The sequence below is a fragment of the Vigna angularis genome, chromosome 5 (assembly GCF_016808095.1).
Source record: "Vigna angularis cultivar LongXiaoDou No.4 chromosome 5, ASM1680809v1, whole genome shotgun sequence".
Classification (NCBI taxonomy): Eukaryota; Viridiplantae; Streptophyta; class Magnoliopsida; order Fabales; family Fabaceae; genus Vigna; species Vigna angularis.
Genome location: NC_068974.1, coordinates 17861196 through 17875868, shown reverse-complemented (window position 1 = coordinate 17875868; position 14673 = coordinate 17861196). Strand labels below are relative to the sequence as shown.

Here is a 14673-nt window from a genome sequence, read left to right as displayed (position 1 = left end):
ATCCATTTGTGCTTCTTTGGTTTTCTTACGTGGCAGCCTTTTTAAGTTGCATGGTTCCTCCCTTTTATTAATATTCTACAAAAACAATGTAAAAGTATTTAGCAAAGAGAAAGAGAACTTAGTAAGTAATACTCCATAAGAGTAAGGTAGTGAGTGCTCCCTCTTCCTCTTGGATTCTCTTGGACATGGCTCTTGTTAAAGGTCCTATGTTAAGCTTAGATGGTCCTCCATTAGTCCCTCCCTCTTGAAAAAGATCTGTCCTCAAATCTTGGGAATCCTGTTGGGCATCTCCTGTGAAAGGAATTAAATCACAAATGTTAAAAGTAGGACTGACGCCATAACTTTCAGGAAGGTCTAATTGATATGCATTATCATTTATTTTCTTGACCACTTTGAAAGGACCATCACCTCTTGGGCTTAATTTGGATTTACGTTGAGAAGGAAATCTTTCCTTTCTCAAGTGAAGCCAAACTAAGTCTCCCTCTTTAAGGATTACTTGTTTTCTCCCTTTGTTGTTGTAGTCAGAATATTTTTGAGTTTGTTTTTCAATATGGGTTTTAACCTTTTCATGTAACTTTTTGATAAATTCCGCTTTAGAAATACCTTCTTTATGAAGAAAAGAAGATGAATCTGGAAGAGGAAGTAAATCAAGAGGTGTGATAGGGTTAAAACCACCATAAACAACCTCAAAAGGAGAAAGTTTAGTAGTCTTGTGAACTACTCTATTATAAGCGAACTCTATATGAGGTAGATGATCATCCCAATTTTTAATATTTCCCTTTAACATTACCCTTAATAGAATGGATAGAGATCTATTTACTACTTCTGTTTACCCATCAGTTTGTGGGTGACATATAGTAGAAAATAGTAGTTTAGTTCCTAGCTTGGCCCAAAGTGTTTTCCAAAAGTAGCTAAGGAACTTAACATCTCTATCAGAAACTATAGTTTTGGGTAAGCCATGTAATTTGACTACTTATTTAAAGAAAGGTCTTGCTATATAGCTAGCATCATCTACTTTGTGGCAAGGTATGAAATGAGCCATTTTACTAAATCTATCAACCACCACAAAGATTGAATCAAACCCCTTTTGAGTTCTCGGTAGACCTAGGACAAAGTCCATACTAATGTCCTCCCAAGGGGCGCTAGCTATTGGAAGAGGAAGATAGAGTCCATGAGGCATGACTTTAGATTTAGCTTGTAAACAAGCTATGCAAATAGAACAATGCTTTTGGACATCTATTCTCATGTGTGGCCAATAAAATTTGCTTTTTAAAGTATGAAGAGTTTTATCAACTCCATGATGGCCCATGAGTCCTCCTCCATGACTTTCCTTGATAAGAAGCATTCGAATGGATCCTTGGGGTATGCATAGTTTTCCTTTATTAAAAAGATACCCCTCAGAAATATAGAATCCGTCGAATGGCTTCTTAAGACAAGATGCATAAGTGGATGCAAATGTAGGATCAGTGTCATAAAGTTGCTTAATGTCATCAAAACCTAGTATTTGTGATCCTAAAGTAACTAATAATGCATGACGTCTAGATAGAGCATCCGCAACAACATTAGTACTCCCCTTTTTATGTTTGATGACATATTGAAATTGCTCGAGATATTCTATCCACTTGGCATGTCTTTTGTTCAGCTTTCCTTGCCCTTTAATATACTTGAGAGATTCATGGTCAGTATTGATAATAAATTCTCTAGACACCAAGTAATGCTCCCAAGTTTGCAATGCTCGAATAAGGGCATATAGTTCTTTGTCATAGGTAGGATAATTCAATGTAGGTTCCCTGAGTTTTTCACTAAAATAAGCTATGGGGTGACCTTCTTGTATAAGGACAACTCCTATTCCTACCCCAGATGCATCACATTCAACTTGAAAAGCTTTGGAAAAATCAGGTAAATGTAGAATGGGTGCATGCGTTAACTTATGCTTCAAGGTCTCAAAGGCTAGACTTTGCTTTTCATCCCACTTGAATGACACATCTTTCTTTAAAAGTTCATTGAGGGGAGCAGCAATAGTAGAGAAATTTTCTACAAATCGTCTATAGAAACCTACTAGACCTAGAAAACTTCTTACTTCTCCCACTGTTTTCAAGACAGGCCACTCTTGGATAGCGTTGATTTTGCTAGGATCAACATGTACACCTTTCCCAACTTTGAATCCCAGAAAAATGACACTCTCTTGACAAAAGGTACATTTGTCAAAGTTGGCAAATAAGTGATGTTGTCTAAGTAAAATCAAAACTTTCCTCACATGGTGAAGATGTTCTTTAAGACCTTTGATATAGATTAGAATGTCATCAAAGTAGACTACAACAAAGCTGCCGATGTATTCCTGAAAGACATGATTCATTAGTCGCATGAATGTACTAGGAGCATTGGTTAAGCCAAAGGGCATGACTAACCATTCATAGAGGCCAAATTTGGTCTTAAAAGCGATTTTCCATTCATCTCCTTCTTTGATTCTTATTTGATGATATCCACTTTTAAGATCAATCTTGGTGAACATGTTTGCTCCATGTAACTCATCTAACATATCGTCCAACCCAGGAATAGGGTGCCTATACTTGACTGTAATGTTGTTGATAGCCCTAAAATCTGTACACATTCGCCAAGAACCATCTTTCTTTGGGACTAACAACACTGGCACGGCACAAGGGCTAAGACTATTTTGTATCCACCCTTTTTGCAATAAATCATGGACTTGCCTCTCTATCTCTTTGGTTTCTGTAGGGTTAGTCTTATAAGCTGGCCTATTGGGAAGACTAGCTCTAGGGATCAAATCAATCTGATGTTCAATTCCTCTAAGAGGTGGTAAACCACTTGGAACCTCTTTAGGAAATAAATCATCAAATTCTTTCAAAAGCTTTTGTAACCCTTTGGGAAGAGAATCAAGTGGATGATTTATGGAAACAAGTGCCTCTTTGCAATAGAGAAGAAAGTGAGGTTGTCCAAGAAAAATATTTTTAGATTGTTTTGTTGGGACAACTACATTGGGTGAGGCACTTTCTAACAAACTCAAATTCTTCTCTTTTGAAACTGTTTTATTTTTTAGCTTTTTCTCACCATCCAATTTTTTTTTAGTATTATTTGATCCTCTCGTACTTGTGATGGTGTAAGAGGGCTCAAGATAATCTTTTTGCCTTTGTGTTGGATGGTGATCTTGTTGGTGACCCCATCATGCAAAGCTTGTTTGTCATATTGCCAAGGTCGCCCAAGTAAGATGTGACCAGCTTCCATTGGAACAATATCACAAATGATTTGATCTTCATACTTGCCTATGGAAATTGGTACACTTACTTGTTCCTTAACAACTATTCCTTCATCCTCTTTTATCCATTGAAGTTTGTAAGGGTTAGGATGAGGAGTAGGAGTTAAGCCTAGCTTTTCCACCATTCTAAAGCTACAACAATTACAACAAGAACCACTATCCACAATCATAGAACAAGTTTTATCAAAAACTTTGCAGCGTGTGTGGAATAGGTTTTCTCGTTGAGATTGTTCTAACTCAACATGCTTTGCTTCAAAGAGTCTCCTAACCATAAGAAGATCGCCATCACAGGGTGGAGCTTCATGTTCCTCTTCAGATAAGGACAACTCAGACGCACTGGAGGTTGATACCTCACTATGATTTTCTTGCTCAAGGGTATAGGTTGACTTTTTGAAGTGACACTCAGTTGAATAGTGTCCTCTAGCCCCACATTTAAAACATCTAGTCTCCCTACCCTTGGGATCTCTAGTTTGCTCTCTTGGAGGTCGTTGTTCCTTTCCTTTAGAGTTCTCTTTTTCTTTTCTTAGCTCTCTATCCTTGCTTTTGATCTTATCTTTCTCTTGTTCTCGTTCTCTCTCTTTTGATTCTTCATATCTTGGAAAACTACCCTCCCTCTTAAGATCTCTCCTATATGAAGATGTAGTAGGGTAGGATCTATTTGTGGAAGCTTTTCTTCTATTTTGTTCTTCCACTCGCACACATAGCTGGACAAAGTCATTTAGATCTAAGTAAGGTAAGAGTTCAACCTTATCTCTAATCTCATAGTTTAATCCACTCTGGAATCTAGCTATGGTGAATCTCTCCTCTTCTTTTATCCCAGCTCTTAACATGAGTAATTCTAACTTTTGCCGGTATTCCTCAACACTCATGTTTCTTTGTTGAAGTCGATGGAGCTTGTCCATGACTTCTCTAGCATAATAGGCCGGGACATGCCTTCTGTGTAAGGCTGCTTTCAATTCATTCCAGTATTGGATGGTGTAGTCGCCATGCATCTTTTGATCTCTTATGATGGATGTCCACCAATAGAGGGCTGCTCCTTGAAAGGTCAAAGTAGCTAAGGTCACTCGCCTCCTATCATCTATGTGGTAGCACTCAAAAATCTGTTCGACCTTCATCTCCCACTCAAAGTATTCTTCTACATTGTCTCTTCCATAGAAGGGTGGAAGGTCAAGTTTAGGTTCCACATGATGGTCTCGATGGTTATGATGACGCCTAGGAGGGCGTTGATAGTGATCATAAGGGTGATAACTATGGTGATCACTATGTTGGGAATGATCATCATGATCATGGTTTTGCCTATGAGAGTGATCCCCTTGTGAATGCCCTCTTTGAATGAGAGTAAGATTGGCGACCATTTGCCTTAGTTCATGTAACTCAGCCTTGGTTCTATTGAGCTCTTCTCTCAACTCTATGTTGTCCTGATCATGATTGGTGTTACCTTGAACACTAGAGTGACTCATGCTTGTGAAGTAGAGAAAGTGTTTTCACAAAATTTGAAAGCCTTGCACAAGTATGAATCAAAACTTTTGGAAAAGAGGATTTGTTTGTATTTGGTGAATGACTTCTATAGAGATTCTAAAGGTGAAGAAACCGAATAGCTCCCAGGAAGGAGAGGTGAGTCACAACGGATAAGCTTAGAAACCTTGTCCTTCCTTAGCCAGAGTGTCTCCTGACGTTTCTGACCCAAGTTTCTAGATAGAAGTCTTTCAAAACCTTTTGGAATGTAACGATGTTATGCCCCTAATAAACCAAACGAAGGTTTGTCGATATGTTAGCGCACCTAGCTATCACGGAGACGTAGAACACAAATATTCAACAAGCAAAAGACAGGAAGTATGAAATGAATGGAAAAAGAAAAACGGCCCTAAGTGAAAGTACAAATGACACTTGGAGCCACTTGACACACTTCCACACTAAGATGCGCAACTAAACTACTACAATGTTTAATGGAGTACTTGGAATTGCTTGATAAGCATTTTCCCAAGTAACCCAAGTTTCAAAAGCAAAGAAGAATTTACTACAAAGGTTCCGTGATAGAAAGCAAAAATTACAATGAAATGTAGAACTACTTAAACAAAGCCAAGTGTGGCAGCAACAGCTAAATAAATGAGCTGAAATGTAACTGTAAAGTGGTGTTTTTCTGATGCAAGGAAGTGCTGGACAGCCAATGGAAATTGCTCTTGAAGTCCACTTGAAGCAATGTTAGCAAGACCTCCACTCCTTAAGATGCCACTCCTTTGATAAGGCCTAGCTGGATGTTAAAACTCCACCAAATGATATTCCAGCACACCAAAAATCACAAAACCCGTGAGTGATGCAATGCAAGGTGCATCCAATTTAAATGCAGAATTAATATGACAGTAGATATGGAAGTCAAGAAAAGAAGATTTCTAAACACTTTGGGCTGGAATAAAGGCTAGCACACAAAAGGTACCTAAGATAGGGTCTAGAACCGATTAGAAAAGCAAGAAAAACTCAAAACAAAGAGCAAATTCAAGTGCAGTGAAAGTGTTTGATGAAAATGCCAAACTGTTTGACAAAATGCCACAAAGAACAGTAGATTTTGGTGTTTTCTGGTTTTGGATTCGTGAACACTAGATTGCAGGGGGTTATGTGCTTTTTGATGCTTTGAATTCACTTGTATAATGATTCAAAAATGGTTGGAACAGAATCCCCTAGCTTTTGCCAATCCAAATTTCAAATTGAAACTTTTAAAGTATAGAAAACAGCAAAGAAATGCAAACTGCACCAAAAATGTGGCTGGAAAATTGGAACAGCAGTGTGCAAAACAAATGGCAGTGTATCAAAGGCTCCAATGATATGTCAAACAAGTTTATCTCAGCAATTTTTATGTGTACAAACACTTAGACAACAAAGAATCACACTGCAGCAGCAAATTAGTAGTGCACTTCCCAATTTAGGCAAATTTGATGTTTTAGAAAGTGTTTTGGCACAAAGGTTTAAAAGTGACCAAATGAACAGTAAAGATGAACTTTGATGCACCAAATGTATGTATATAGACAACCAAAGTGTGCCAAAAACCACTGAATCAGAATATAACTAGTTGAGTTCCAAATTTGAAGCAAAAATGGGAAGTCAAACTATGATTTTGCAGATTTAATGAAAATGGACCAAGGAAACAGTTTACACAAGTTTCAAATGGCATAATAAACTTGTTCAAATGGTCACACTGCACTAAAAAACACTGGTTCACCAAATCACTGTGACAATTGCTCAACATGCAGAAAAATGCATTAATATTGGTTTAGACTGTTGAAAACAAAAGATTCAATGATGGCTGGTTTAATCAAATGCACAGGAAAGATCCTAATCCACTAGATCTAGTTGCTGATTACCAACTAGCAGATGTATAAGTGACCTAAGACATGGCAAAGATTACAGCACGGTGCAAAACTGAAACAAAATTCTGTGACAGCAGTAAAGTCCAAATTTAAATCAACTCAACTACTGATTTTACAATTCGGAGAAATTTAGGAGTTGGAATCACTTGAAACATATTTAAAATCAGTAAGCAAGTTTGCACAAAACTTAACAAGCACAAAATTCTGGACAAAACAACTTATACGAAATGCACCAGAATTGACGCTTTGTGCAGTGTATGATGAACTCAACCACGCATTTTGCTTTTCTTTTATGCATATGAGTTGCAATATCTTTAGACACGTCCAAAAACAGTAGACAAACGTGCATAAGGCTTGAAACAACAAGAAATCTGGATGAAAACAGATTAAACTAGATCAAAACTGAAAATACAGTTTCTGCAGAATTGTGAATTGGAAGAAAGCAGTGTGCAACGGTGTAGGCTCAAATGATCAAAGTTGGACATGGTTCCATTGCTTTATATGATCAACATAGAGCTAGCAACACACTGGACTCAAACAAAACAGAACGAAATCATGGCTGAACAGAATTAAACATTTGACAGAATGAAAAACTGCACTAAAATTGCACATGACCGAGACAAAACGGGAATGATAATAAAGCTTGATTTGAACTCAAACAATCAAAGTGCACCGATTAAAATGATGAAGAAACACTAAGGAACAATTGAATGAACACAAACAGCAAGCTCAAGTACGAATTAAGCCAAACAGAATTGAAAAAAAAAATTCAAAAACAGCATGACAGTAGAACAGCACAACACGGACAAACTGGAAATGAATGAAAGAGCAACTTAGCTCTTGCAGTGGCAGCATGGAAACTGACTTGCTCTGGATGCCAAATGATGGAAGCTACTCCAGGACATGCAGAAGAAGCTCCAAAACTCAGAGAAGTGGCAGCGGATTGAATGAATTCAGTGGAGTTCTGGATGCACGTAAGGTGTTTGTGAATATGCTGGAGGTGATTTAGAGTGGCTGTTTGGTAGAGTTCTAGCTCAGTAGGCTTTCCAAAGGGGAAAGAAGCTAGAGGAGGTGCTAGATAACAAAGCACAAAGGTGAACTTGAGAGTAATAGCTGGAAATTGGTAGCATTTCTTTACTTCAATTCAAGTTACATTTACAAATGATGAAGCTCTCTATTTATAGAAGAAGGAGAGCTTCTAAACGTATTGTGCAAGTTATTTTAAATGTGCACATGCTGTAAAACAGATGGAGGAAGCTTGGGAAGCAAGCTATAATTGCCAACTCAGCAAAGCAATTGAAGAAGATGGAGTTGTTGTCTTTGGCGTTGAACGTAGTGCAAAGGCCGTGGGCACCAACCATCCATTTATGCTTCTTTGGTTTTCTTACGTGGCAGCCTTTTTAAGTTGCATGGTTCCTCCCTTTTATTAATATTCTACAAAAGCAATGTAAAAGTATTTAGCAAAGAGAAAGAGAACTTAGTAAGTAATACTCCATAAGAGTAAGGTAGTGAGTGCTCCCTCTTCCTCTTGGATTCTCTTGGACATGGCTCTTGTTAAAGGTCCTATGTTAAGCTTAGATGGTCATCCATCACTACCTCATGAGTCTCTACAGATGTCTGACTCTATGATGATCCTCTACCTCTACGAGAAGGGCGTGGTGGAACTAGCTGAGCTGCCTCCTTACCTCCACAATACTGCCAATAATAAGCCTCATCAATGGATTTCCTTGGCCTCTCAAATGGTGGAGCAGAAGTATCCACCCCAGCTATCTTGCACAGGTGCGTAATCTGTTAGCAAAAATCAAAGAAGAAGTTTTGATGATGAACAGATTTGCACAAGTCAAGAACCATAAAGGCAGATTGAAGATCTCTGTAGTTTATAAAGCTTTTATAATAATCAAAGTTGATGTAATAGTGCTCTTATATGTATTAGGGTTGATTCTTGTAATTTATATTTGATTTATTTACTATTGAGAATCATCCACAAGTTGTTTTAATCGATTAAACCCAGTTTTAATCGATTAAAACGTGGCTGACACTGAAAACCCTATTGCCCCTGTAATAATCGATTAAAGCTAATAATAATCGATTAGTTAATCGATTATTCCTGAGAATAATCAATTAACACTAGCTGTTGGGGGTTTCAGATTTGAAAAACTAGCCGTTGGGGGTTTCAGATTTGAAAAACTAGCCGTTGTACTCATTATTAATCGATTAATATTTATGTTAATGGATTAAATGCGTTAGATGGCCCGTTTTCAAAGAATGGAAGGGTATTAGGCTGAGTCTATAAAATGGCTCACTCTTTATCTAAAAAAAAACTCTTCCCTTGTGCTAAAGATCTCTGAATTCTTTGAGAACTCTGTGAATTTGCTGAAGCTAAGGAAACTCTTGTCTGCAAAGTCCTGAAGTGCTACTGCGGTGACAGAGGAATAGCTTGTTCATCCTTGGTGTGTCTGAGGAAGTGTCTGGAAGAGATTCATCCTTCGTGAAGCATTCGAAGGAGGTGGTCATCCTTTGTGAAGATTCAAAGGAGGTGTAAGTTCATCTCTTGTGGTTTCAAGAGAGGTGGTAATTTCTAAACTGTTACAAATTGTTTTTTTGTGTGACTAATATTTGTAACTGTTTTGTGATAGTGAAAAAGGTTTATCTTGTTTGAGATAAGCGACTGGACGTAGGATCCTAGTGATCTGAACCAGGATAAAATCACCTGTGCAATTTTTCTCTTTCCCTTACTCTGTTATTTACATTCAATTATCTGCTTAGTAAGAAAGAATTAAGAGAAAAATATTAAAAAGGCAAAACAGAAGTATATAACCAATTCACCCCCCCTCTTGGTTTGTTACCACGCTAATAATTCCGCTGCAGCGATTCTAACAATTGGCATCAGAGCTTGCTTTGATAGTCATTCAAATGGCAGGATCACATCAAACCTTTGCAGAGGGTGCATCAATCAATAGACCCCCACTATTCACAGGTGAGAACTATGCATTCTGGAAGGTAAGGATGCAAATATTTATTGAATCTATTGATTGTGAAATTTGGGATGTTATTGGATCTGGTTCTTCTGTTCCTACTAACAATATACAGGAACCAAAGCCCCGTGGTCAATGGACCATTGAAGAAAAGAAAAGATTTCAGAATGACATTAAAGCTCGGAATATTATTGCATCAGCATTGACTGTTGATGAGTTCTACAGGGTTTCTGTCTGCAAAACTGCTCAAGAAATGTGGGACGTGCTCAGAGTAACACATGAAGGAACAAATGACGTAAAGAGGGCAAGAAAGAATTCCCTAATTCAAGAATATGAAATGTTCTGGATGAAGCAAGGAGAAACAATTTCTGACGTTCAAAAACGCTTCACCAACATTGTCAATCATCTCATTGGACTAGGTAAGTCATTTGATACTGATGAACTAAACATTAAAATCTTAAAGTCTTTAGACAGGTCGTGGCCTCTAACATAGCTTAGGTAATCCTCAGCCGGATAATCACCCAACCTCCTTGCATTGGTGTAAAATTCCTTTACCACTACTATATTAGTTGGTGCAGGGTATACGGCTAGCCTCCTCCAATTTCTTCCCATTAGTTGCTCTCCAAACTGAGGAGCAAAGTTAGGTATCATTCCAGCTTTCCTCTCCATCAGGAGTCTCCTATCTTGAACAATCTTAAAATGCTTCTCATGTTTGCGAGATAAGAACCTACTAGAATGAGGTTGTTCTGGTTGCTTGTCTTTCCTCTTGGAAGCTGTGGTCTTCAATCTTTTGCCTGAAGAGGATGTCATCCCTACATCAAACACAAATTACAAAACCACAAATATGTTATTAATCATTAGTAAACCACAAACAACAACCTAAATCCATGTTAAAGCACCGCTAAGGGTCACAAGAACCCTTCAGCGCAACCAGTGCACCAAGCCAGCAAGAAAAAGAAGCCAAAATCCAAGTCTATCAAAATCGCGCTCAAGGGAATTTTCCGCTGAGCGGCGATTCTACAGTTTTTGAAAAATGCATTTTTAACACTTCTTAACTCCACCCACATGTAATTTTCATACTTCCAGACGAAAATCAGGCATTTTAATCGGTTCAAACATCAATTAATTCATCAAATCATGCATAGAAATCAAAATCCCTAAGGAATAATTCTTTGAACATCCATATTCATACCAATTCATGCTTTCAAGAACCCTAGAATGAAAAATGCTTGACTTCCTCGGGTGGAGATGCTAGATGAGTAGAAAATGCTTTAAAAATGTGAAGAACTCAGCCCTAACAACAATGCTCTCTCCAAACCCCAAACTTAGGTGGAAAGCTAGTGAGAACGTTAGTGGAAGAGAGATTTTGTAAAGGGGAATGAAGGGAAAAGTGTAGAGAACTCTTAGAAAAATGTTTAAAAGTGTGTGAGAGGAAAGAAATCTGAAAGTAAAACCAAAACCGCACCCTTGGCTATAAAAATACCATAATGGGCTCGGGTCCCGCTAAGGGCAACCCGAAAAAACTAGTATGCAATATTATCGCTCAGCGGAAATTTTCGCTGAGCGGCACTTACGTGGGATGCTTTCTTTCTTCCTAGCTTACCCTAGGTGCCTTACACTCATGCCTTTCACTCACTCCATGCATTTAAGTTCTCAGATAACTCATACATTCAACCCCTAACATGGAACTAAAGCAGAATCAAACAAACAAACAAACATAGTAAATCAACTTTGTTGCCTCCCAGGTAGCGCTTGTTTAACGTCACGAGCCTGACCCAAAATCCTTCAGTAGATACTTAACCACCTAGCATCCATCAGTAGATGCTATACCCAAAAATCAACATAAAACAATGTCCAAATTTTATAAAATTACATCACCAAATAAAAATTAAAGAAAATAATGTTCTTAAATCACTGGGGTGCCTCCTAGAAAGCGCTCTTTTAATGTCATTAGCTTGACCCAATAAAGTTCAAATTCTTTCTGAAATGTTGGTGTTTATCTTTCTGTCATCACACTAACTCATCAGCATCTTCCGGTCCACCTCCTTGATTCTTCTTGAATGTGGAGACTCAATTTCTATCACTCCATCTTCCTTATAGTCTTTTACAACCCACAACCTATTTTTGAATCTCACATGTTTACTAAGTTTGGGTTGTGCTTGCATTGAATCATCATGAACCGTCCTTCCTTTGCTATCTTGTTCTTCTTCCCTATCCTGAAATAAGAAACAATTTTTACCTTTGAAGCTCGACTTTGCATCTTTAGGACTAGTCATGAATACATCTTGATATGTTGCTTTATAACTAGTCTCTGTCTGCTGTTCCTCTTTGAAGACATCAATAACCACATTTTTTTCTCGGTCTTGAAGCACCACTATTCCTTCAACTACATCAATGATGACTTTAGCCGTTTTCATAAACAGTATTCCTAGAATAATAGGAACCCTTTCATCCTTCATCTCCATCACCACAAAGTCCACCAAGAATTTTAATTCTCCAACACAAACCATAACATCCTCTTCTATATCATAAGGATTCTTTAAAGAGTCATCTGCCATTAACAAATTCATGTTTATAGGCTTGACTTCAAGATCACCCATTTGTTCAAGTAAAGAATAAGGCATTAAATTAACGCTTGACCCTAAATCAAGTAGGGCTTTACTTACCTTTTTATTCCCTATGACACAAGGAATGGTGAAACTTCTTGGATCTTTCACTTTTGGAGGGAGTGGCTTCTTCTTGACCGCCTTGTAATCGTTTGTCTCCTCTTCTCTATGTCTTTTCTTTATGGAGACTTGTTCCATGGCCTTTGTATAATCTGCAATTTGTTGCAATATCTCCTTCAAAGGTAAATCACCCTCTAATTGTTTGAATATTACTGTAAAATGCCCAAATGGTCTCTCTTTCTCTAATCTCTCATAATCTGTTGGAAAAGGAAGAATATCTTCAATTTTTATCTCTTCTCTGTCTTCTTTCTTTTTTCCTTCTTCTCTCTCATCTTTTTCTTCTTTTCTCTCTAACTCAACTCTTTCAATATCCACACTCACTAAAACTTTACATTCTTCCCTAGGGTTAACCTCAATATTAGCCCCAAAACTCTTATCAGGCATTTCTTCAAACTTCTTAGCTAGTTGGCCAATTTGCATCTCCATATTTCTCATGGTTGCTTGAGTGCTGTTATGATTGGATATGGTTACCTGCATAAATTGTTGAAGAGTTTCTTCCAACTTTGTTGCTCTTTCACTGAGTGTAGACATCTGTTGCCATAATGATGGTTGTTGTTGTGGTTTGTTAAATTGGCCTGATTTCCCAACTTGTCCAGTTTGTCCCTGACCTTGACCCATGCTTGGGTGAGGTTTCCACCCTTGGTTGTAATTACCTTGGCGGTATGGAAATTGATTAGCCATGAAATATACATCTTCCAAGGCTTCTACTGGAAAAGCACATTGACCATTGATATGGTCACCGCCACATAGTTCACACATATGTTGTTGAACCTGTGCAACTCCTTTTGCTCCTTTGGCAATTGTGCAAGCGTCTTTGTTAAACTCTCCAATTGTTGAGTTATAATTTTATTCTGAGCGAGCAAGGTGATGAGTGCATATTTATGCCCATATTTATGCTTTAAAATTCAAATTTTTGATGGGATAATTGTGCTTAAATGGTTTATTTAAGTGAATTTGCGATGATTGGAATTGTTGGGTTTGGGAAATAAAGAAACGTAAAAAGTGAATTTTAGCACATAAATTATTATTGGATGTTCTAATGTTTATTTGTGCAGCTAAGAATATAAGTTTTATTGGTCCAAATGGCAATTCAAGGCCCAAAATCAGATTTTATGTGGAAAATTCAGAAGGGGCTAAAGTGCAAATAGAGGAAATTTCAGCGTATTTGTGCAATTTTGGAAAGTCAGAAAATCTAAAAGATAAAATTCAGTTGTTGAATTTAATTTGGGAATATCAACAGAAAATATCTTCCAAATAATTTTATCATTATCTAAATCTTTTAGTTATTTGGAAGATATAAGATATAAGATAATTGAATTAATATCTATCAAATATTCTTTAAAACTGATTTAATCTAATGAATATTTGAATGATATAATATATCAACAGAAAATATCTTATCAACAAACTATTCAAAGTCCAAGCCCAATCAAGCCTATATAAAGAGACCCAGGGACTTCACTTAAAGCATTCATTCTCTCATACTCCTCTCACTTTTCTTTCATCTTGTATTCAACTCCATTCATGGAGAACTAAGCATCTAGGGCTATTCTGCTGTAATTCCATTATGGATTCTGAGGTTAGAGTGATTTAATGCAATTGTTTACTTTGGTTATTAATTTAAGTGTTCTCTCTCTATGTCTTTCATCTCTCTATCTTGTTAAAAGCAAAGATTTTTGCATCATAATGTGTTTGAATCTACATGCATATTGATTTTATGAGTTTTAGGGTTTCTAGGTTTAATTGAGAATCTACTTTGATTTAATTTAGGAACTTTCATATGATTAAATGGTTTTTACTATCAATTGAGAATGTACTTTGATTGATTAGTAATAATTTCAACTATAATCAATTGAGAATTTACTTTGATTGATTAGCTTTTAATTTGGTTAGGAGATTTAAGAATAGACATGATTAAACACAATAGAATTTGATTGAGAATGTACTTTGGTTGAATTTATTGTGAATAATTGATGGACAAATTTGTAAGCACCAAAATATGATGTCACAAACTTGTTTTTCAATCGGCAAGTATGACCGAATCGTTCAAGTAATAAACTTGGTAAGACCAAGTATCATTCTTCCCAAAGGACTCACGGCCTAGTTTAGTTGTGTGATTTGTTGATTAACTAAGACTTAAAGACGAAATATTTGGATTTTATATGCAAAAGACGAAATTTAAATATGTATGCATGAAGTTTTGATCAATGGCAAAAAGCAAAAGATAAACACTTTCAATGAAATCTATGAATGAATATGTTGTTGGGGGTCAATTTCATCTCATCCACTCTCATACATTTTAGGAATTCAACATTCAAATCATCATTGTTAATGCC

General features: G+C 37.0%; 1 protein-coding gene across 1 annotated transcript; it reads right to left on the bottom strand.

Annotated features, from left to right (window-relative positions):
• Positions 1-230: 230 nt before the first annotated feature.
• Positions 231-4734, bottom strand: LOC108319497 (uncharacterized). The gene is made up of 3 exons (XM_052878162.1): positions 3109-4734; positions 1395-2338; positions 231-291 (listed from the first exon to the last, which is right to left on the bottom strand). The coding sequence occupies exons 1-3, from the start codon at positions 4732-4734 to the stop codon at positions 231-233; spliced, it is 2631 nt and encodes an 876-aa protein (XP_052734122.1).
• Between the last annotated feature and the right edge of the window lie 9939 nt (positions 4735-14673).